At 45.4% G+C, this 25,375-nt stretch overlaps 1 protein-coding gene across 1 annotated transcript in view; it reads right to left on the reverse strand.

Annotated features, from left to right (window-relative positions):
- Positions 1–555: 555 nt before the first annotated feature.
- Positions 556–25,375, reverse strand: part of prr36b (proline rich 36b) — a 40,546-nt gene continuing 15,726 nt past the window's right edge. The window contains exons 2-5 of the mRNA XM_079644358.1: positions 21,095–21,810; positions 19,851–19,905; positions 4,791–5,017; positions 556–4,691 (exon numbers count right to left, since the gene is read on the reverse strand). Coding sequence (XP_079500484.1) covers positions 1,582–4,691; positions 4,791–5,017; positions 19,851–19,905; positions 21,095–21,707 — 4,005 coding nt within the window. The 5' untranslated portion in view covers positions 21,708–21,810 and the 3' untranslated portion in view covers positions 556–1,581. The remainder of the gene's footprint in view (positions 4,692–4,790; positions 5,018–19,850; positions 19,906–21,094; positions 21,811–25,375) is intronic.

Consider the following 25,375-nt stretch of genomic DNA (forward strand, 5'->3'; position numbering starts at 1 on the left):
GAGTATATCACTTAGGATCTTTTTAAAGACGTCAAAATAAACGTTGAACGTAAAAAAAGAATTGGTAGCTGTCCTACCATTGATCGACTGTTGGCGATGATAAAACTCCCAACAAAATAAGTATTGCACCAACAAAGGCAAAGAAGACTTCAATCTGGTGGACATGGATGTAGAAAACCAAAGGATTCAAGTTGTATATTCATCTTATAAATTGTTATATGAGACACATTCAGCGAGTTTGTTGACGCTTAAACTCAAACCTACACAGGGTACCTTTAGGTGAGCAACACCTGTATTATCTGAAAATGTCATGAGGTCATAAACATGGAGCAGGGACACCATTACCTCTTTGATTTGACCAAAATTCCATTTGATATATACAACACCATTGTACAATGTTGCATCACTTCCTGTTTACCGGTTATTCCCATGGTGGAGAGTAGGAGTTGCCATGGGAACAGGTTGTGTAGACATACAGAGACACAGCGACTCGGACACGAGGACAGAAAGTTCAGCATGCTGGATCCATCGGGAAAATAAGAAACAGGAACAGAATGCCTTGTAATGATGTTTTAATGGAATTTTGAAAGATAACCTAGTGTGAACCATTCATTTATGAACATGGCTAGTGTAGAATTGTTTCAAAGTCAAGGTAGTACAGTCTTTATGTTAGTTAAACATGCAATATACTGTTGAAATAGTAAACCAAACGCTCGCTATGAGTGTAAAGCTTGGCTGTGATAGCGATGGACGACAATGGAGGGTCTCATCACAAATAAAAGGCTAGCCGTGGTCTCTTCTGGAACACATATGATCAGCTAACCAAACGCCTGAAACACATACTGTACGTGACTGCACGTTATATACCGTAACAACCAATGCGAAGAGCCTCGTAAAGCACACATTTAAAACTTCACCAACTGCAATCTAACACTCCCACACCTACCTCAAACAAGTCTGCCGTGTTAATATCTAGCCTTTATTTTAATAGCTAAAAAGTCTTTAAACACAAAGAAGGAGCATGTGACTATCGCTATGGTGCGGTCGAACATGAAGCGTGTACACGGGGTGGGGAGGACCAGGTTTCAACAGAAAAATAATAACACAAATAAGCAAATACAAAACAAAAAGAAATCATCGACATTTGTTCGGTAAAAACAGCAGGATAAATACACAATGAGTCCATTTCTTTCCGTCAGTTTTTTTTTCCTTTTTTCTCGGTTTTAAAAGTTCAGTCCCAGCGGACCGATCAGTCAGTCAGTCCCCACCAGGGGCTTCGGGGTATGCAGTGTTACTTAAAAAGAACATTCTACTAGAAAATGGTAGTAGCTATTGTACATAGTAAGCCGTACACTCATAACCATGACGATATGAAAGAGGGAGGCTTCATTTAAAAATTGCTACAGTCATTTTTTTACTCCATCTCCTTTGTTCATTTTTTTTTTTTAATCTTTTCCTACAATCTTTTTTTCTAAGCCTTCTAACCCAACTGGAGAGAAAACAAACAACAGGTAACTGGGTGTGGGTTTGGGGGGGGGGGGGTTGCGGGGAAAAGGTGCATTCAGGGGTTAGAGGAGGGACTTATACGTTACCTGCCAGAAAACTATCAGTCTTATCACAAATGGTAGAGTAGTACGGCGGCTGGTTGTCTCCGGGGTCTCCGGACTCCACGGCCCCCCCGAGGTGGTGAAGGGGCTCCAGCGGGTTGACCTCCTCCAGGTGCTCCGCCGCCATCTTCCCCCCCAGCATGTACTCGTCTAGACTTCCGTGCTGGACGTCTCCCGGGAAGCCGAAAGGCGTCAGGTCCACGGGGGCAGCGGTGGTGGAGGGCAGCGTGAGCTCCTTGATGAGGGAGGGGTCCTTGGCCTCCTCCGACAGCTGCTCCTCGTTCTCCAGGCTGAAGATGCCGGGGCTCTTCCCGCAGCTCTCAGCCATGGAGTGGGCGTTGGAGTTGGACGTGGTGCAGTCGAAGCCGTAAGACGCCACCGAGTTGGCCGACTGCGGGGTGGTGCCGCCTCCGTCCTCCTCGCCCTCTCCGCCGCGAGCCTCCTCGTCCTCCGTCAGAGCGGACAGGCTGCAGGTGGGGGGGGGGCTCTCGAACCGGGCGCCCTCATCCATCATCAGCGGTGCGTCGGGGTCGTTGATCTGCATCTCGCCTTCTGTGTCGCTGGCCTCGTCTCCTGAGGTGGAGGGGGAGGAGGGGGCGGAAGCAGGGGCGGTCGGGGGTCCCGTTCCTAGGACTTCGTCGGCGGGGAGGGTCTCGGCCTCCTCCTCCTCCCCGTCTCCTTTCTCCAGGTGGATGCCCAGGTCCTGCTCCATGTCGGCGTGGTGAGGAGGCACCGGGGTCTGCTGCTTGTCGGAGCGGGACTCCACCCCCGAGCTGCTGTCGTAGTCACGGAGCTCCTCGGGCGTGCTCGTCTCGCTGTTGCTCCGGGCGACGGGGTCAGCGCCTCCTGCTGCGGCGCCAAACAATCCATGAGCCTCGTCACCTTCTGAGTCCTTCATCATCTCCTCCTGCACTGACCCAGGAGCAAAGGACGCGGCGCTGCTGGCCATGTGAGCCGGAGACAGGACAGGGGTCACTGATTCAGCTGCCCCGAGGTCAGAGAGGGGGCTGGGGGAGGGGACGGTGGCCGACTGAGCCCAGGTGTCACAGAAAGGGTTGGTCTGACCCCAGGAGGAGGTGGGGGGGGCGCAGGGAGGAGCAGCAGAGCGGTTCAGGTTGTCTAAGCGCTCCTCCTCGTTGAAGTCGTCTTCGTCTACGTTCCCTCCGCTCTCCGTCACTCCTTCACTGTGCATCTCCACATCTTCGTCATCCTCCTCTTCCTCCTGCTGCTGCTGCTGCTGCTGCTGCTGGAACCCTTTGTGATGCTCCTCCACTCTCTCAGAGCTCAGGTCCATGTCGTCCACCCGCTCCTCGTCTTCCTCGTCTTCCTCCTCCTCGTTGGCGAGGGTCTCCACGTTGGGGGATCCCATGAGGTTCCCGTCTCCCTCTGACCCTCGTAGGCTGGAGTCCACCAGGGCGTCGGAGCTCTGCGTGCCCTCCAGCAGGGCCGTGTGCTGCGTGCTGCTCAGGTCCGAATCGCCGGCCGGCCGGCTGCAGCTGCTCACATCCTCCGAGTCAAGCCCGGACAGCAGGTCGTCGCCGTGCCAACCCGCAGACCCCCCGAAGGCAGAGGGACGCACAGCAAACTCCTCGGAGGGCTGAGACGTGCTCATGTCGGTGCCCGGGGGGGAAGGCAGGTGGCCCAGTCGCCTCTGCTCCTCGTCTTCGTCATCCTCCTCATCATCATCCTCGTTTATCTCCTCGTCAGCCTTTTCAACCGCCTCCTCCTTCTCATGGGGGGAGGGCAGGTCATCCATCCGAGGCTCTGCCATCAGGTTGAAGGCCCCCGCAGATGGAGCTTTGGAGGAAGGCATGAACAGGTTCTCCTTCTCCTCTTCCTCTTCCTCCTCATCCTCCTCATCCCTTGTCTGTTGTGTCTCAAACTGGTCCTTATTCTCTTTTTCCTCATCTGTGTAGACGAGGCTCTGGGGAGCAAAGTGAGACGCAGCCATGTCCTGGTTCCGATCCCAGGGATCAGCCTGGACCTGCATGTCCAGCAGAGAGGAGGCCGGGCACAGAGGAGAGGAAGGAGGAGACATGACGGTGGTTCCCAGGGAGGTGTCTTTAGCAGACTCGGAGAATTTAAAGCGGTCTAGATCATCCGACATCTGATCGACAGAGGCGGCTCCAAGTTCTGCGTCTGACAGTGGTTCTGGGAGGGGCTCTGGAGATGTTTCTCGCACTTGGAATGATTCTGGTTCAGGTTCTGGTTTAGGTTCCCTCACAGGCTCTGGTGTAGGTTCCCTCATAGGCTCTGGTGTAGGTTCCCTCATAGGCTCTGGTGTAGGTTCCCTCATAGGCTCTGGTGTAGGTTCCCTCATAGGCTCTGGTGTAGGTTCCCTCAAAGGCTCTGGTGTAGGTTCCCTCATAGGCTCTGGTGTAGGTTCCCTCAAAGGCTCTGGTGTAGGTTCCCTCAAAGGCTCTGGTGTGGGTTCCCTCAAAGACTCTGGTGTAGGTTCCCTCATAGGCTCTGGTGTGGGTTCCCTCATAGGCTCTGGTGCGGGTTCCCTCATAGGCTCTGGTGTAGGTTCCCTCATAGGCTCTGGTGCGGGTTCCCTCATAGGCTCTGGTGTGGGTTCCCTCATAGGCTCTGGTGTGGGTTCCCTCACAGGCTCTGTTGTAGGTTCTGGAGTTTTTTCTTGTACCGCTTCGGCCTGGCTGGACATCAGCTGTGGTTCCTCAGCAGCAGCTGGTTCTGGTCCCTCTGGCCCGGCTATGACAGCAGCAGCAGTGGCAATAGCTGCGGCGGCGGCTACCGCAGCAGCTATCTCTTTCTCCGGCGCTGCTTCAGACACCGCTTTGGGGCCGCGCTTCACTGGAGTCGGGGTGCTGCTGCCCACTGTTTTCTTGGGGGCGGGGGTCTTGGATGTTTTCAAGCCAGGAGCCTTGGAAGGAGTTGGCTTACTCTCAGTTTTAGGCCGGGTGGGCGTCTTTGTGTCCTTACTGGCTGCAGGCTTTTTGGCTGGGACGTCTGATTTCGAGGCGGATTTGGGGGCCTCGGGTTTGGCCGACTTTGTGATGGGGGGGCGGGTGAGGGGGGAGTCTGATGGCTTTTTGGATGCTGAAGCAGCAGGTTTGGTAACATCTGGGGGGAAACACAGCACAAGGAATGGTTAAGAATGACAGAATTGAACAGAACTACGGCATATTGAGATCCAGGAAAAAGGGAATGTCCATTATTTACCTTTCTTCACAGGGGTTGTGGTTCTGGATGTCTGTGATGCCGGAGGCTTGCCACCAGAGGGGGTAGTGGAGGTTAGTCTGGAGGCCGCAGGCTTGGCGGTGGTGATGGAGGAGGTTTTCGGGGTGGTAGTTTTGGGAGTAGCTGGGGAGCTCTTGGCTGTGCTGGAGGTGGGGGTCCGGGTGGGGCCTGTGGCAGGGCGAGATGATGCAGGCGTGCCGGTTGGAGTCCTGAAGAAACAAAAACAAAGAATGAAGAAATACTGAAAAGAGATCTGGGGAAACAATGATGGTATCTCTTCATCATTAATATCTCTACTGGTGTAATCTGGGCTTACTTTCAGTCAACATCCCCACGAGACAGACGTCTTTAATGAGCTTAAACATATGGTGATTTCCTCATTTACAATTGGAGAGGATTAGGAGTAATTGAAAGTGACTGAAGCTAAGAGTTGTCACGCTACGGCTCAGGGTCAACATCAGGTCCACGAGGCGGTCAGACCTGTCCTACAGAGGCCCAGAACTGATGTGACAGGGAGCAGGACTCTGTCGTGTCACCCGTTAGTCACTCAGAGTGCCAGAGGAAGCCCTCAGAGGCAGCGCTAACATGAGCAAGACTGCTCGTGTAGACGTTAAAAAAACAATACGTGTAGGGATAAGGAGAGGCTGCTCTTAATAGGGGCTGACCTAGATAGCCGTTGACAGATTTGGCATCAGCCCAGATCCAATACTTCTGAACAGGAGGAAAACACCACTGAAGATTACAACGTCAAAGACAAGAGCGCTGACTGACCCCTTTAATTACTATTGATTTGAAACTCAGACCAGAAGGAGAGAACACATAAGAGCTAGTTTAAAGTCCTTACATCGGTTCCCTGTCAGTTTGTGGATTGATTTGAAACTCAATATGGTCAAAGCACCTGCCTATTTGTCTGGCATGCTTGCAATGTTATGACCCAGGACACTCCCTCGTTTTCTTGCTTGAGCCTTGACGTTTTTTTGTAAGTGCAGCACAGAAGAGCTTAGTAAGTCAGCATGTATTCATGTATTAAAATGTTTCTTTTAATCCCTTTTTCTTAATTTGGGAATTTTTTTCCGCTCAGCAAAACGTAATTATGATGTTTAGACACGTTTAGCCTTGTCTGTGATTTGGATATTGCACTAGTCCATTATTTGTTGATTGTGCAGCCCTTGTTTGAAACTCATTGACCTGTAAGGAAGGCTTTGCTTTAAATAGTTTGATATGCATTTCCTACATTACAAAATTACAAAAGATGACATTATTAAAGATTACAAAAATCACATCTGAGCCCCAGACCAAGCTCCCTCGGCCCCATGACAAACCCCCCTGAGGATCTACGAAGTGACGCAGTCTGGGAGTTGAGTCACAACGGATCCCAGAGGCCTCACAGCCCCAGTGGACCCTGTCCCTGATCTCCTGTCTAAACTCCAGGCGGTATGCATCAGCCTGGCCCAGAATCCGGCTCCTACGTCACATCTGAGTGAGGTAACCTACATCCATCATCCATCCTAACGGCCTGTTTCTAAATAAAGAACGCAGCTAGAAAGAAAGAAAAGAGAACAGCGAGTGAAGATGGGACCATGTTAAATCTTTTATACTGAAAGGAGAACAAAAATAACTTTCTCCAAATCCCTCCTCGCTGGAACCGGGGTGCCGTTTTTAAAAGCATTGTGTAAGGCAGAGGAGGAAGTGCGTGCCATCAGCAGCCTGGCAGATGAAGGGGAGTACGCCTCGGTAACATGAAATGAGATTACAGCCAGGGAGCAAACGCAAATGGGGTGCGGTCACGTCGGAGGTTCAAACAGGCTTTTACAGCTGATCCAGAGTTGGCTGCAGGGTAGTGAAAGGTGTTACTCACGCTGGTGTTGTTGGAGCATGTTGATGCAGATTATCTCATCTAAAAGCCGTACAAATCTGGGTATGGAAACAACTAACAGACTCATAGGTGACGCATTGATTTAGTACGAGGAGCTGACTGTGTTTACTGGAAAGGCTGATGGGAGGAAACATGTTAAATGTTCTTGTAGCAAAACAAAGGCCTTTTTTATTTTGTTATATTGAGACCCTGAATATGATCATGACTATGAGCTGGAAAAATGTACATTGCTGGGTATGGGGAAATAGTTTTTAATGAATGTCTACATTAAGAAACTTTAGTCTGAGCGAATGCACTTCATGTTATATTTCAGTAACAATTTCTATGACACAAATGTGTTTCATCTTTATGTATGGGCCATGCTAATCTTCTCTGTATTAATTCCATCGTCTATAATGCTGTTTAAATTAACTATTGTCTTATATCTGCTTATACCACTATATCATTTCAATTCTAAGCACATTCACATTGCTTTATAACAAATAATAAAGCATTTGATGATGACTAATAAAGGTCAGGTCAGAGTTCCCGTTAGCCGGTAATTACCGGACTATGACCAGTAAAATATGCTGAAGACCGGCAAATCTAAATCTCTCCAGTCAAAAATAATTCCCCCTTAGCAAAATACCGCATCAGTTGCGCCACTTATGTGAAAGACAAGAATAGTCAATTCTAATGTCCATCCATCCATCCATCCATCCACCCAATTCTAATGTCTAACACTTATTGTGGAGAAAGAGATGTCCTGTATGGGTTGATTGTGCGTTGATCTGTTGGTAATGCCTCGGGGTTCCGGTGGGCATGTAAACAAATGCATAGCGCTATACTTTGCGGCCTCACCCGGTTGCATAGCGACGCTTATTGTTTAGGTGTCTTTTAATAAGAAGGTAGTTCTATCATTAGCTAGAACTAGCTGGATCTGATCGATATGGACATAAACGCGAGTGAAGTCTAATCTGACGGGAGAGAGAGATCAGCTGCTGCTGACGAGTCGACACGCAGCTCTGCATGATCACCAGCAGGTCTAACTTCAGGTTAGAATATCACACGTAGCTATTTTAATTACCTCTCAAACTACCTAAACTAGTTATAGATATGTTTAGTTTTACTGTCGGGTCACTCATTACTGATCTGCGAGCTGCATGATACTGGCGGGCTGTCAGGAGAGGGAGAGAGCGCTCCGTTTATTATTCCCGTGTTATTGTAAATTACTGTACACTTTTGAATAGTTACCGGTAATCTAATATAATTAGTTTGTTTAATATTGAATCATATCAATTTGTTTTAAAGCTCAATAAATAACAAAGAAGACCTTTGACCGGCACTTTTCTAATTTTGTCTGGAAGATTTAAACTTTAACGGACATGTTGACCGGCGAAAAAATATTCTAACGGGAACTCTGGGTCAGGTATCATAATAATGACTATTTAATGGTGATCATTGTGTATTACAGTTGTCAAATTATAATTGTTTCATATAATGCATTATTTAGGATACTATATGAAGTACAATCATATAATGTAAGTGTTTGCACAATGCATTGTAGCGCTTGCAAAAAAGGTCAGTAAGTGACCATCAATGAAATGAAGTATTATGATAAACTTAAACGCATAAGTTATAAATAAAACAATGTTTCATAATGATCATTGCTATTAGGAATTATGAACAAGGAATATACAGTGCTTTAAGCTAATTATGACACATTGTATGTTTGCTTATGATTCATTATGGACATTCAAACTATTGTAGAGATATATTCACTATAACATGATCTCCTGCAAATTCCTGAAGTTAAAATGGGAAGCGTTCATAGAGACTAAAAAAACTGTTTTACAGAACAAGATGTTAAAAGGTGAAATGAGACTAAGCTCTTTGAGTCTGTGTGGCGCCTGAAGTAGAGAGTAAAAGATAGGAGAGGAATTACAGGGGAAGGAGAATGGGAGACTTATAAGATAGCAACATTAGAGATGGAATATGCTGAGGAGGGGGATACTCAGAGAGAGCATTCACAATAATCTGTCTGATAACGGGGAAATGGATCATCCAAATGGCAGGACTACTTTAGGGAGCGCTGGAAATAAACCCGGTCACAGAGAAAGAAAGGGGGAAAGGGAGATAGAGACCAGGAGATGGGGCAGAGGTGGCAGATAATATTCATCCGATTACATATTATCTTATATCAAGTGTTCTTGTGGCTTATCCGAGGAGGCAGTGTGCACAGACAGGAAAGCCTATTATAATACTTAGGAGACCCGGCCAGAGCTAAATGAGATCTTGTGTTGTGAGATTAAAAGCTGTTCAGCAACACTTGGCCATGATGACAATGCCTGAACACAATGATGCATAGAGAGGTGCAGGGATGTCGTATTTTTGTAGGAACTGGTAGAAATGCTAACTCATCCCTGCTCATTCTGGCATCTAACCAAAAATCTAAAAAACCTTGTCTTTGAGAGGAATGAACCATGGAGAGCTCAGGGTTCATACACTTTTTACCCAATGATTTTCAATGACTTCTCCAGGACCGTTACCTAATTTTCCATGACCAAAAACATTACTCTTTCTCAGCATACCACTGAAAATGGTTTATTTGAACATGGAACAGGAAAATAAGGTCTGCATATTTAACATGTTGTGCCGATCTAAAACAAATCCAATAGTAGGCTTACTAGCTTCTACACGCTAAAGCAACTCAAATCTCTCACCAGCAAAACACCTCGACAGTTAAATGTCATTTTACGTTTCATTGCTATACGATACAGTATTTATTAGATGGATAACATATTAATTATATTTGATACAACTTTAGTTACATTTCCATGACTTTTCCAAAACTTTGGGAAAAATATTGTTTTCCAAAACTTTGGGAAAAATATTGTTTTCCAAAACTTTTCCAGGGCCTGGAATTAGCATGACTTTTCCAGGTTTTTAATGACCGTAAGAACCCTGTAAGACGCCGACTCATTTCCGGGTTCAGGACTCATTCCTGCACCACTCTATTGAGGCTTCTGATATTTGTAGCCTCCTTCCCTTGTGTGACCACGCTGAGCTGAGTGACGGAGGAGCCTGTGTGTCATTGTGGTTTCTAAACGATGATCTTTAACTCGTCTTAGCAGGAGGCTGTGCTCATTGTTCACATTTCACCGCAGGCACTGCCAAGAGAAACAAGACTACAAATCGGGGTTGGAGCGAATGCTGAACAGAAAGCCCAGAAATGCACTGAAGCTGAAGAATCTGATGACTGCTAGTTGCTACAGGCACACAGAGAAATCCTTAAAGTGTGCACTGTGTGCCTGAGGACCATGAATTACAATCTAGGTTTATTGCTGCTACACGTTCCCTCAATCATGGCGGTAAAGAGGCAGGAGATCTGTGTGTGAGAGCAATGGCTGCCTGCTGGTGCCGCTTTTGTTGCAACAAGAGTCGGGTGAGATTTAATTAATGAGACGCACCATGAAGGAGGCGAACGAGTAAGCAGGAAGAGAGCATGCAGGCAGACTTCTTCCCCGCAGCACTGTGGTGGAACCCCCCCCCCCCCCCCTTCCTTTAACGAGCAGCAAATTAAAGATGATGCTGCGTTAATGAAGCAGCAGGAGTATGGAGGCAGGTCCTCTCAGTGAGGATGGGACTGAGGCGGCACTTGAACCTGATTAGAGCTCTCCTCTCTTAATGTGATTATCCATGTCAGGGGTGTCAAACTCAAGGCCCGGGGGCCAAATCCGGCCCGTGACTTCATTTTCTGTGGCCCCACATGAGCTTGCAAAGAATATAATATGTTTATTATAAGGTTACATAAACTACATGTCCCACAATGCATCTCAAACATGAAGAATTTTTCTCAGAATTTGACTTTTCCTTCAAAATGTTACTTTTTTTTCAAAATGTCACGTCTTTTTTTTTTTTACAGAATGTGGCTTCTCTTTTTTAAATCATTTTGTGACATTCTCACTTGAAGAGACTTGCACATATTTGCACTAGACTTCTGCTTTCCGACGTAGTTAATTATGAAGTTATTAGCCTATCCCATAATAATCCAATGCAGAGGCAATAATGTCATATAATACATTATTTTATATATATATAAAATATTTGTGTATGTATTTTTATATACTCTTAAAGTTACAACCGGCCCTTTGAGTGCAACCATGATGCTGATGTGGCCCACGATGAAATTGAGTTTGACGCCCCTGGTCTATGTGCTGATGTATCTTTGTGGGACAATAAGAGCTCACTTTGGAGCCCTGAGCTCTGCAGCAGCGAAGCAGGAAGTGCAGCCCTCGGCTAATTTATAAAGTACGCAACATCTCATCTGAAATTTAAGAGCATCTCATGTGCTGTATGGCAACAAACTCAAACAGGATAACATCGGCACATTTGTTTCTCAATTTTTCAAAGACGTTCACCTATAGAAAAGGGAAAAAGCAGGAAAACTCCTTTGTGTAATACCCCATACATTTTATATGCTGTAGTAGAACAATGTGAACATTTGTACTTCTTAAGTTTATAAAAAAATATTTGTATAAAAACAATTTTGTTATCCTTTTTACTGTACCTTCCTCTGTTCATATATTTTTTATTTAATTGTATCTTTTTATACTTATTTTAAATGTCCATGTTTATAAACATATTTTCATTCTCTTCTTTAATTGAATTTCATACAAAATGTAGAATCTTTCACAAAAGTATTCTGATCATTTAGATTAGATTAAGTTTTACTGATGCAGCTCTCCTGTATAGTGAGGCTGTAAACGTGAGATGCTGAGTCCATACCTCTCTTTTTTTTCTCATTTTTCTCTCTGTCATGGAAGTTAAAGAAAATACATAAATCTAAGAACACGTCAACAGCATAAAGTGTTAATAGAAACTTTACAGCACTCAGAAATTGTCGTCAGATGTTGTTTGATATTCAAGTCTATGTAAAACAAAAGAGAAATCAGCTCACAGTATTACCATTTGAACAGACTGTACAAAATGTACAAAAGACAGACAAGTGAGATCATGCAGCTCTGTTCCAATGTTTAATTAAATATCGATGGGCAGATATGTGCCAATTCAAACATGTAAAGTTCCAAAGGAACCATAACGCATGTTGTTAATGTAAACATGAAAATAGAAAAGATGATATGTCGGCTCTTAATTATTCTACATCCATCACATGTCTGCAGCATGAGTGAACACACCCCAGACCTTTGTCTCACACCTCCTTCTCTCTCCTATTTCCTTCCCTCTCTCCTATTTCCTTCCCTCTCTATCCATTTGTTAATTGGCTCTGCGGCTCCCCCCCCCTCTTATAACATCATGGCAGCTGACCACTGCCTCACGGAGTCATCTGCCACACCCAGAAAAGGACGGAGGATTTACAGCCTGAGCAACACGTCCCCTGCTGGACCATTAGCATGGCAGTAATTTGTGAGATCATGAGGAGGGTTGCATTCAATCCACGGCAGTAAAAACGTATCATCCCTTGGGGACCCTCGGCAGGGAGAACAGCGTGACTAATGTGGGAACAGAGGTTGGCACGGAAGGGACAGTGAAAATGGAAAAGCACCTGATCACATGACGGCGAGCGTGTCCCATTTCCTGTCTGAGTCTGTACAATAAGAGCTGAATACCCTTCCTATGTCCTCTAATCTATAGGCCATATCACCCTCTGCTTCACACAGAGAAACCCTCTGGTCGTTTCCTTTTCTTTTTTTTACCTCTGCCTCCCACTCCCACATACACCCACACACACACACCCACACACCTCTCGCTCTCTGCGTGCACAGCCCTCACACTCTGTATCTTCTGGCAGCAGTGATGGTTGCTCAGTGGGGACGCATGACTTATTCAGCCGTGTAGCTTCCACACTCCACTCCACCATTTTTGTTTCACTTCACTCAGTGCATCGGCATGAGAAAGCTCCTCTGCGGCTCGGCACGTGCTCTACCAGCCCGCACCCCCTTACCTCCACATCACACTGAGTAATACACCGGCAAATGAACACATGTTCTGCATTTTAATGACATGCTGCTGCCACCATGCAGGGTCCATATCAAACAAGCACACACTGAACAAACACATATAAAGGGAATGTGCTCCATGGCGTTTACAGTACATGCGACATATCAGGCGAGAAAAAAGGCAGGTACAGACACAAGCTGACACTTGATAGAACGGTGCAGGAAGTCAGTGGTTTTCTGAAAAGGCTTTTTGGTTAGATGCCTTAAATAAGGTCTGTGGTTAACACAAGCTTCTTCCACGACATAACATACGTCAGTAAATGGTGGTTGCTTACAAGTGTCTAAATGAGACGACTCAACATCATCACGCCCAACATTAGCCGCCTTTAGCTTAGCGGTGGTGATGTGAAGTCATGTGACCGTGCTTACAAAACGTGTAAGTATCATAAAACTTGTGTTTGCAATATATTTCATTTTCTGCAATATTCAAAAATCCAATGGAAAAATCCCATTGGCTTTTTGTGGAAGGAGCATGGATGTATAATAAGAACTGGATACAGCGTGGGAGGCGGGGTCTCGTTCTTTCCTATGAGAGCTGCTCATTGGCGCATGAAGACAAAATGGCCCAACTTTTGAGAGAGCGAAACGTCACAGATTACCCATCATGCCTGGCTGTCAGAGCAGAAGAACCTGTATGTGCGCTCACAGAGCATGCGCCCCTTAAGCCCCGCCCCCCGAGCTCCCACTCTCGGCTCACTAGAATGAATGGAGAGAGAAAATAAATCTAGATTCAGCTTTTAGTGCATTTTACAACTTTAAGGACCAAATGATTCTAATAAGGTCTATAAGATAGTTCATCATGGGTACTTTATTTAGTCAAAAAAAATTATCCACCGATTTATAGACGTCTCTTTCCCCATGTTAGTCAATGGGAAAAAGTTGTTTTGGGCCGGGTGACGTCACGGAATGATACGGAAGTTGCAGTACCGCTGTTTGGACACAACGAATATTGGCAAAGAGTCCGGCGCACTTCCTGGGGGCTTGGGAAGGAGCCCTTGCAAGGTAACTTCCTGTTTAGCCTACACAAGTACGTCACCGCCTGCACCGCTCTAATGTTCGAACAACCAATAATGATTTCTACTCTCTCCATTTGCTCATTAATAAGGCTGAAATGGTTCATGTTGCAAGTGGCATGCTGTGGGCAATCTGCTTCAAACAGCAGGCGCGCGCGCGCACACACACACACACACACACACACACACACACACACACACACACACACACACACACACACACACACACACACACACACACACACACACTACACACCAACTTTTTCAGTTAAGTTGATACGCTTTCATTTTAAGCCTCTCAAATATGAAGATTGCCTTCTTTTCTTCACCATGTTCTAAAGTATTTGCAACAAGACACCATCTTGGACTTCAATAAACTGGGATGGACATTTGAACTGTTTACTGTCCTGCGGTTCATTACAGTCATAACGTATGGGGCATAAACAATGAATTACCATCGACTCAGCTTCTGTACCCTTACTGACCCGGAAACTGTACTGTGTGAGTAGTAGCTAGCACCTAAGCTAGTTCAAAGATGTGACAATAAGATTCATATACAGAAGAGGTTACCTTTCCTATACAACTAAAACGTTTTTTTATATACACAAGAGATTTCAAACTAGTCAAAAGTCTGTTCTCAAAACGTTGGCTGTGCATTATGTCAGAAAAAGAACGCCAGCGAATGAACGAGCCATAATAAATAGTTCCTGGCATCAACAACTAAAAAACCTAATTTAATTCCACTAAAACCTCCAGCTTAATAGTTGGAACGAGACACTTAAATTAGATTGATGTCGCTAAGTGAACCTGCATTTGCTCTGCACTTTTATTTGTCGGCCTGCAGCTGATGGAATTAAATCGATTGAGCCTTAAGAGTAACACTGAGTAAATTGAGAGGGCCTCTGCGGGTGTGCACGCGCGCGTGTGTGTGTGTGACAGCGACAGGGGAAGCAGGGTGTGTGTTTTACGTGGCAGTTAATGTGTTTCCATCTCCAACACACCGCTGATAGGAACCTGAATTAAGGGATGAGTGAGGTTGGAAAAGGGCAAAATCTAATTAAAGTGGAAATGTATGGCCCTGTCAAAACACATCACATATACAAATGCTGACTTACATGAACACACACACACACACACACACACACACACACACACACACACACACACACACACACACACACACACACACACACACACACACACACACACACACACACACACACACACACACACACACACACACACACACACACACACACACACACACACACACACACACACACACACACACACACACACACACAAAGTATGCCTATGAGGGTACTGTCAGAGGAGTCTATCGTCAGTAATGGTTATAGCTCTCTCCTGGGGGTTCAGATGCAGATAAATCCTTCTCTGGGCCAGACATCCACCAACACATTTCCCTGACTCACTGAAACGCTGCATATAAAGTGCACTTAGACGCACTAATAATCCAATATTAACCTGATTACAATATTAGCTTCGGCTTGATTTCCGCCGCGTGTTTTGACAAACCTGACAAATGTAAAAAGCACAGACACAGCATAACCCTTTTCCACTGAGTTGAGTTGAGTTATAGTCCGTGCTGGGTTTAGTTTAGTTAACAGTTGGTTCGACTTGCGAACAACTTAAGAACCAGTTTGCTTCTCTCAATTAGAGCCCAAAAGGAGCCAAGTCGCGACGTCACTGTTTACGATTTCCGACATAAATTGTGATTTTTACTTTTTTTTTACTAAAATCTATCTTCTGATAGTGTGATAATAACTGATGAAATGTTGTTAATTAATTAATTAAACATGAGAGCCGGGGTTTAGGGTTAGGGTTATTCACTGTTAAGAAATGATAATGATAGCAAACGGGTTGCAAAGTTGACAGCACATGCAGCATTTAGAACAAATATTCATCAACTTGAAGTAACAGCGCTTAAGTGATTGCATGATTCCTTCCGATATTAATGCAGATCTGCTGTAAGTTAGCTAGCCAACGTAGCTAACGAGAGTCATTTCAAATATACAGCCAAAACACCTACAACTGTAAAACAGACTAACTCTCTGACAGTGAGAGTTGGCCAACTTTATATAATCCTGAATGTCAAAAAGCGCTCCGGTCCCAGCTGTGTGCGTCACTTTTTAGTGTCCACTGGTTTCCGTTGTGTTTTGAGCTCCTTGCAGTGCTTTTGTAATTACAGCGTTTTGTGTTTCGTTTATACTACGCTTTGAGTCAACGGTGCGCATGTGTTGCCAAGGTGGTGAAGATGTTTCTTCATTTGCATGTGTTTTGGCACATTTGTGTTTCCGTACTTGCATCGTTTTTGAAACTGCAGCGCGTCTCTCCTAATGGATATGTTTTAGGCAGTTTTAGAATTTAGCACAGTCGGCCACAGTATAAAACTCTACGAAACAAATTATATAAATATATAGATTTCTGATAAAGATCCCTAAAATATGGTATATTGCTTTTTAGAAATATGAGGTGGACTTACTATTTAAAAATACAAACATCCCCAAAATGTCAAACTATCCCTTTAGGCCAGGCCTCCTCAAACTCCGGACTCCGGACCGAACCACAACTGTCTCTGGACTCTGAGCAAATTATACTTTTCATATATACTTTTTTATATGTATGTATTATCTGTATTATCTGCGAGACATCTCCACAACGCAACGAGTCAAAATTCTCCGCTATGTCCACTGCAAACAGCGCTCTGCATGTCAGACTGTTCCACTGTCTGTGTGTGTCTTTCAACGCTTTGGTCCAATCACATTCAGCATCCCGTCAGCGTTTTTCCCCCCCACCAACAGTCTGCGAATCAGAGGTACAGTAGGGCGGTTCTTCGCAGAATGCGGGTGGGAAAAATCTGTGTGTCGTCTCTTTCAACCGGTCTGATTCAGAGCGAGAGTTTAAAAAAAAAAAAGTCAGAGCGAGAGTTGACAGCTCATCTAGTTTCACCTGTACTGTAGCTAGTAGCCTAGTTTCACCTGTACTGTAGCTAGTAGCCTAGTTTCACCTGTACTGTAGCTAGTAACCTAGTTTCACCTGTACTGTAGCTAGTAGCTTAGTTTCACCTGTACTGTAGCTAGTAGCCTAGTTTCACCTGTACTGTAGCTAGTAGCTTAGTTTCACCTGTACTGTAGCTAGTAGCCTAGTTTCGCCTGTACTGTAGCTAGTAACCTAGTTTCACCTGTACTGTAGCTAGTAGCTTAGTTTCACCTGTACTGTAGCTAGTAGCCTAGTTTCACCTGTACTGTAGCTAGTAGCTTAGTTTCACCTATACTGTAGCTAGTAGCCTAGTTTCGCCTGTACTGTAGCTAGTAGCTTAGTTTCACCTGTACTGTAGCTAGTAGCTTAGTTTCACCTGTACTGTAGCTAGTAGCCTAGTTTCACCTGTACTGTAGCTAGTAGCTTAGTTTCACCTGTACTGTAGCTAGTAGCTTAGTTTCACCTGTACTGTAGCTAGTAGCCTAGTTGCACCTGTACTGTAGCTAGTAGCCTAGTTTCACCTGTACTGTAGCTAGTAGCTTAGTTTCACCTGTACTGTAGCTAGTAGCTTAGTTTCACCTGTACTGTAGCTAGTAACCTAGTTTCACCTGTACTGTAGCTAGTAGCTTAGTTTCACCTGTACTGTAGCTAGTAGCCTAGTTTCGCCTGTACTGTAGCTAGTAACCTAGTTTCACCTGTACTGTAGCTAGTAACCTAGTTTCACCTGTACTGTAGCTAGTAGCCTAGTTTCACCTGTACTGTAGCTAGTAGCCTAGTTTCACCTGTACTGTAGCTAGTAGCTTAGTTTCACCTGTACTGTAGCTAGTAGCCTAGTTTCACCTGTACTGTAGCTAGTAGCCTAGTTTCACCTGTACTGTAGCTAGTAACCTAGTTTCACCTGTACTGTAGCTAGTAGCTTAGTTTCACCTGTACTGTAGCTAGTAGCCTAGTTTCACCTGTACTGTAGCTAGTAACCTAGTTTCACCTGTACTGTAGCTAGTAACCTAGTTTCACCTGTACTGTAGCTAGTAGCCTCACCTGTACTGTTAGCTAGCAGCCTAGTTTCACCTGTACTGTTAGTTAGTAGCCTAGTTTCACCTGTACTGTAGCTAGTAGCCTAGTTTCACCTGTACTGTTAGCTAGTAGCCTAGTTTCACCTGTACTGTAGCTAGTAGCCTAGTTTCACCTGTACTGTAGCCAGTAGCCTAGTTTCACCTGTACTGTAGCTAGTAGCCTAGTTTCACCTGTACTGTTAGCTAGTAGCCTAGTTTCACCTGTACTGTAGCTAGTAGCCTAGTTTCACCTGTACTGTAGCTAGTAGCCTAGTTTCACCTGTACTGTTAGCTAGTAGCCTAGTTGCACCTGTACTGTAGCTAGTAGCCTAGTTTCACCTGTACTGTTAGCTAGTAGCCTAGTTTCACCTGTACTGTAGCTAGTAGCCTAGTTTCACCTGTACTGTAGCTAGTAGCCTAGTTTCACCTAGTTTGACCTGTACTGTAGCTAGTAGCCTAGTTTCACCAGCAGGCAGCTAGTAGAAGCATGATCAAAGATGACCAGTAAAAGAAAAGTTGACAGTGAAAATCGGCAATTCAAAGAAGAATGGACTGAAAAATATGCGTTCATCCTCCCTCCAGTGAGCACCAAACCAATGTGCTTAATATGCCAAGAAACGGTAGCTCTTGTGAAGAGTGGCCATTTGAAATGGAATTATGAAACAAAACAAAATTATTTTTGAAGCGACCTTTCCTTAAAATTCAGCGGTAAGAACCAAACAAATAAATGGAATGAAATCATCATATCAAGCTGCAAGCAGGATCCTTGTTATTTATGTCACAACGAGAAAAGGTAACTGAGTCCTCACTCAGAGTGGAATGGGTGTTGAAGCCATTCTCTGATACAGAAATAATAAAAGAATGCATGAAGTGATAGAGGCCATGTTTGAAGGCAAACAAAAAGAGGAAATAACAGGTCAAATCAAGCAAATCCCCCTCTCAGATTCCACAGCAACCAGAAGAACAGAAATACTGTGGCTGGTGATTTAATGAATCAGCTTTGTGATGGAATACAAAATGCACAGTGCATTTCCTTAGCTGTGGATGAGTTCACTGACACCATTGACTGTTTGTTGAAGATGTGTTGGGCCTGACGAACCTCAGTGGACACACAAGGGGGCAAGACATTTATAAAGCAATAATGGGAATGCTGAATGAAAGAGACTGCAGCTGCGACTCTGAGGGATCAAGCACAGACACAATAACAATGAAAAGTGCTGCATACAGATACTTTTTGTTTTTGCAACCTCGTGTTAAGAATCTTTTTGCAATTATTAAAGGTTTGAACGACCGTAATAAACGGACCTTTGTCTTATTGAACATTTTCTTTGAACCTTTAAGATTTGTATTTGAGAACCCCTGCTTTAGGCCTTCCTCGGGTTGCCTGCAGTGTGCGGTTGTACTTCCTGTTTCTATGTGTTATAACAAGTTTGCAACAGAGTTGGTTTGACGCAAGAGTTCCTGACTAAACAATGTTTCTACACAGAAACATACCAACACAGTGATCGGATCATCAGTCTCACACAAAGGCTCCTTCAGTGCCGAGCCACCTCCGGACCCGACAACATGCACAGTGTGACTCAGGTGAGGAACACATGCTGACCCCATTGCACATCTCAGTGTAATCCTCCAACGCCCCCCTCCCCCCTCTCTTTCCCAAAACTAGTTTAATTAATAATGCTGCTGTATAATGGCAGCTCTGGTGAAACCCTGCGAGGCGTTCCTCTCAGGCTTGTTCTGGCATTAGCTCCTCGCTGGCCTACTTTACACCCGGCCCTCTGAGCCTGTATGTGGGGGATCATTGTCCCTCGCTCCTCCGCGGTGTTCTTTGAACCTGGAGCCAAGCGAAGCCTTTTGAACCGGCTGCTTCTCGCTTCACACCGAGGAGCTTTGTAATGCTCAACTTCAAAATGGGCAGTTTATTCAGTTGTGATGCTGGTTTGAAGGAAACGTGTGAGTAAATTGGAAAGGAGGTGACTTATAGACTTATAGACGTTCGCAGCTGCCTGTGTTATCTGCACACACACAGAAAGGCTCTTTCATGGGTGTGTGTGACTGTTCATATGCGCAGACACACACTCATGTCTACGTGTCACACCTACCTTGTTGTCTTGGAAACAGGGGGCTTGGTGGGAGTTGCACAGGCAGTCTTAGGAGCTGGAGGAGAGGAGAAAAGAGGAGAGGTTAAAGGAGAAGAAAAGGAGGAGAGCTTAGAGGAGACGAGTGGAGGCAAGATGAGAGGACGTAAGAGAAGAGGAGGAGAAGGTTAAAAGCAAACGAGAAAAAAGGACATGAGAAGATGACAGAAGAGAAAGGGAGAGGAGACAAGAGAAGAATAGACGAGGATACGTTAAAGCAGATGAGTGGAGTCGAGATGAGAGGATACGAGAAAAAACAAGAGGAGAGATTAAAGGAGAGGAGATAAGAGAAGGAAAGGTTAGAGGAGACAAGAGAAGAGGAGGAAAATAAAAGGTTAAAAGTAGACGAGAAAAGAGGACAGACGAGAAGTGGAGAGGAGAGAAGTCAAGAGGAGATGAGAAAAGGAGAGGTTGAAGGAGATGAAATGAGGAGTAGAGGATGCCAGAGAAGACGAGTGAAGTTGAGATGAGAGGACACGAGAAGAAAGTAGGAGAAGTTAGAGAAGAGGGGATGAGAGGAGACGAGAAGAGGTTAGGTGAGACGAGAGGACACGAGATGAGAGGACACAAGATGAGAGGACACAAGATGAGAGGAGCAGAAAAAGGGTTAAAAGCAGGCGAGAAAAAAGGATACGAGTAGATGACATGTAGAAAAAAATGGAGAGGAGACATGAGGAGACATGATGAGACATGACAAGAGGAGGAGAGGTTAGATCAGAAAGGAGGAGACATGAGAACAAGAGAGAAGAGAAACAGAAAGGTTTAAAGGAAAGGAGACAAGTGAGGAAAGGAGGAGACAGAGGAGAACAAGAGAGAAGAGAAACAGAAAGGTTTAAAGGAAAGGAGACAAGTGAGGAAAAGAGGAGACATGAGAACAAGAGAGAAGAGAAACATAAATGTTTAAAGGAGAGGAGACAAGTGAGGAAAGGAGGAGACAGAGGAGAACAGCGTCACACTACAGTATAGTAACATATACAGTAACATACAGTATATCACAGAAATAGGTCGTGCTATGGGGAAGTAGGGCAAACGCCTCTGCAGATACCCAGCAGCCACTGGGGCATGTGTAATCTGTGCTGATCCATGTCATCACATTACATTGAACACCCCTCATTAGAGCTGTGAAAACACGTCATGTTACTACGCTAACTCTGGATGTGTATATCCCCCCCACAACTTTTTGTGTTATGGTGACATTTCCAACCAACCTAGAGGCTTCTTAGCGGGGGCCGCGGTGGTGCTGCTGGTTTTGACACCGTTAGCGGGAGCGGGCGCTGGCTTCTTGGCCGCGGTTGTTCCGGTCATCGACTTCACTCCGTTGGTGGCGGGAGACGCCCCCGTGGGTTTCTTCTCACCCACTTTGCTCTTCAGGGCCGGGGACGGGGTCGTGCCTGTTGGTTTTTTGACAGCGGCTGTTGTGGGGGTGTTCTTTTTAACTGCGGCGGGGGCGGGTTTCTTCGCCACGCCGTTAGTCTGGGGCTTAGTCGTGCCGTTTGAGAGGCGGCTCTGGGTTGTGTTGGTCTTGGACCCGGTTGAGGTCTTACTTGGGGCCGTGGTGCCGGGTTTTGTCTTGTTGGACGGGGCCTTGTTGGTAGTCTTGGCTTTGGGCTCTCCTGTAGTCTTGTTGTTAGTCTTAGCGGGGGTCTCCTTAGCCTGATTTGGCTTTGCGTCCCCCGTCTCTTCTATGGTGGGCTGTGACACCTCCTCCGTCACCGGGCTGGCGGCCTGGTTGCCCTCCAGTCCATCTGCCTCATTCACCGGGTTGGATTCCAGTGTTTCCATTGGCTCTTGCGTTGCCGTGGCAACCCCATCCGGCTTCATCTCCCCTCTGTTGTCGGTGGTCCGTCTCTGCAAGGCAGGGCCGACGTAAATCTCGCAGGATGGCCACGGGTCTGCAGGATTTCTGGAGACAGCGAGGTCTGGTCTGCAGAGAGAAGATAATGAAACAAAGTGAGTCAGCAGCGTGAGCAGACATGACGAGCAGAGCGGCAGGAATGTTGATAACGCCGGGAATCAGATAACGGGATGGCTGGGATCTGCTTACAGCTTCAGCATCACTCACACACACAGGGTTTATTTGCTCTAGGCAAGTTTGGAATTTTTTATGGAATCATTTCAAGACCAATTTGACCGTAACCAAAGTTGCGGAAAGAATACTGGCACTGCTTTGTTTCCAGTAGTGCAACGTTTCTGCACAAGGGAGGGGACTTTGGGATTCTAGCCTTTGCAGACCTGCAAACCATTCACTCAAAGCTATATAACAACCCAAAAAGCCTAATATGCCCCCTTTAAGACTTTTTAACAGCAATTTAGTACCAATTGAGTTTTAATGTATGAATTCAATGCCTTTTAGGATCCCTGACACACAGACACATTGCTTTGCAAGCGTCCAAATATCAGCAGGCAAATGGATTGTAGGACAGAATTGGAACAGGATGCGCCAGAATACTGCAGATGAAACTGCTGCAGAGACCCAGGAGAGGCCTGAAGCCTGAGCAGGATATCATGTTATGTTTTCTGTCTGAGGGACCACAGGAGGAGGGACAGCACAGACAACACACTCTACAAATAGCCGTTCATTCATTTCAACGCCAACTGCAGTGCAGCGGCCAGCGGCCCCTCTGTGATGGTAGAAAGCTCAGTGACACACTTGGCTGCCAGCTTCCTCTGTGCAAAATGGTATTGGACTCACTCGTGTGGAAGACTAGCTTTCATCTGAGATCGTACACTTTAGGGAGAGCAAAAAGCTTTAGCACGCAAACTGTGAAAACACACAGTAATAATGTCGAATCATGCAACTTTTGAATGTGCACATGCATGACAAAAGCTAGCCTGCTTCTTACTATTAGGCTAAGAAGAACAGTATGTTGAGGTGGGATGAAAAAGACTTGTATGTGTATCCACTAAGTGGGTCAAGGCGAGTACAAGAAACCCAAATATAGGAGGACAGTTTGACTCATGGGCCACAAACGGAGCAGTCACAGACATGAGGGAGAGGAGACCGTGAAGCATATGAGGCCGGATAAAAGGGCAACCATCTGTAACACGAGCTGTCATGCATTGTCTGCGTCAATGAGACAAATGTGTCTTGTTTTATTTCCTCGGCTAGTTGAGGTAAGCATGAGAGGAAACAGATTTGGTAGTTTAAGAGAAGCAGAGGGGGGAGTAAGGGGGGGGGGGGGGGTAGCAGGAAACAGGCTTGTCCAAGTTTACAAAACAAGGGCAGGGGGGAGGCTAAGTGCTGGGATAAACTCAGAGGCCAGCCCAGAGGAAGCATGGGAACAGGCCGACAGAGGAGGTGGGGCCTAACTAGATGTCAAATGAGCTCATTATTGGCTGATCTTTGCTGCTTAAACCCAGACAACACTAGTCATCTTACTTTCCACTGACATAAACACACTCGCTGCCCCATTTCCAGAAGACAGACATCATCTTTCTGCGGCCGGCCTCCTGGAAACAATTCCCGAACCTCATCTTTCTTTCCCCTCTTCCGTCATCTTTTACTCGTCCTCCTTACTAAATCAAAAAAGCTTTCTTTCATTCTCTTTCTCCAAAACATTTCCCCTCCTCGATATCTTTTCCTCCCCCACCACCGCTCCTTCATCCCTCTGTTCTCTGTTTGCCTTTGCACAGATGGCCGGAGCAGCTGAGCAGAGCCGGAGGGGGAGAAACAGAGGAACAAATATCTGTGGTGTATCCCCGAAAACACATAAGAGCAGATCCACAGACACACACGGTTAGTGCAACAGGCCGCCACCCAAAGGGACCGAGAGGCGGAGAGGGAGAGGCGGGTAGCAGCGAGGAGCGGCCACAGGGGGTTTTATAGCCAGTGAGGCTATAAATTGTGGACAATTAGCTTAATTATGTTACCAACCACAACCAGTCACTTTCAGAGGAGAGAGTGGACAAGAGAAAGTAAGATGGAGATTATGAGTGTGTGGGAGAGAAACTCCCTCTGGAGGGCACGCAGGGATTCAGCCTTTGCAGACCGTTTACATGCACAGAAAGCTGCACAGAAAGCATCATTGGGCATCTTTAAAATGCAAGTAGAGAACCTTGGAACAATTAGGTGCTTTTCAGGGAAAGGTATGTCATCACTTGAGTAACAACATAGATCTTACCAATGTTAACTAGGGATGTAACGATATATCGAATATCGCGATAAATAAATGTCTCAATACCGTCGTGAGACTGACAAAATCTACCGCGATTTATTCATAAAAAAAACCAAAAAAACTTTATTTAACCAGAACATAAAACAACAGATAACACAAAAGGACATGGTATTTACAGTGCTACATGTACACGCCTAGAGACATTGACAAGTACCAACAGTATATTTATATCTCGCCCTGTCAGTAAGTCTCACCTTCTTGGCGAAAACTGTATTGTTTTTGAAGTGGTGGAGAGACAATGCACAGTTTGACCCACTGCTGCCACCCATGGCCAAAGCATATCTCTCTGTCCCAGCAACATCAGTACCAAGCAAGAGAGTTTTTTCCACAGCAGGGGATATTGTAAATGCCGAAACATCCCAGCTTCTACCTGGAAATGTGGACATGCTCATATTCCTAAAAGATAACCTTGATGATGCTGAGTGAGTGAGTTAGAGTTGAGTTACTTGAAAAACTAAAGTGAAACTTGATTTATTCTATTGCAGGGTCTGATTATTATATTTTTGACACTTTAAAATACGACTATCCTACTAAAATGCTGCACAAATCAGATTTATTATTTAATCAAGAAAAAAAAAAAAAGGCAAGATAAAATGTTAAAAAAAAAAGTCTTTTAAAAACAACTTTTTTTTCCTTCTTTTTTTTCCAATATCGCGATAAATATCGTACCGTGGACTTGTTATCGCGATATTATCGTACCGTGAGTTTTTGGTATCGTTACATCCCTAAAGTTAACACATCAAACTCCCACCGTTCCACAGTCTACAATCCAATCACCAACACTGTGACATAATTCGACCAAGCAGTGAACCAGGAAATGAGACCGTCCAGTCACCTCCTCTCTATTTCAGACTCTTCCCACAGGAAAGCATCTGGCCTGGGCTGTCATGTCACTGCTTCTGTGTTGTGTGTGTGTGTGAGAGTGTGTGAGAGTGAGAGTGTGATAAATCCTGATTGCACGGCCTCAGCCAGAGGAACATTTCTCTTCCTCCTGCGACTCTCCAGACAGCTGTGATATTGAACTTCTCTTTCTGGCTCTATTGCTCACTCATCCGGCATAACGGCATTAGGGCCATCAGTCAGCGGTTAGCATAAACAGGCTAGCAACCAGGGCAGGAGCATGCTAAGGAACACATTTCATCTACTCTTCATATGAAGTGCAGGTAGATGGGGATTGAAGACCCTGGTTTTGCAACGTTTGTTTGCTGCCAAAAACGATTTCCATCCTGGTGCATACCCCATGGCATCTTCTTCCCAAATTCCTTTTCATTTCACATTTGTGCTTCAATAATTGGGACCACCTTAATGATATAT

The sequence above is a fragment of the Notothenia rossii genome, assembly GCF_949606895.1.
Source record: "Notothenia rossii genome assembly, chromosome: 8".
NCBI classification, from domain to species: domain Eukaryota; kingdom Metazoa; phylum Chordata; class Actinopteri; order Perciformes; family Nototheniidae; genus Notothenia; species Notothenia rossii.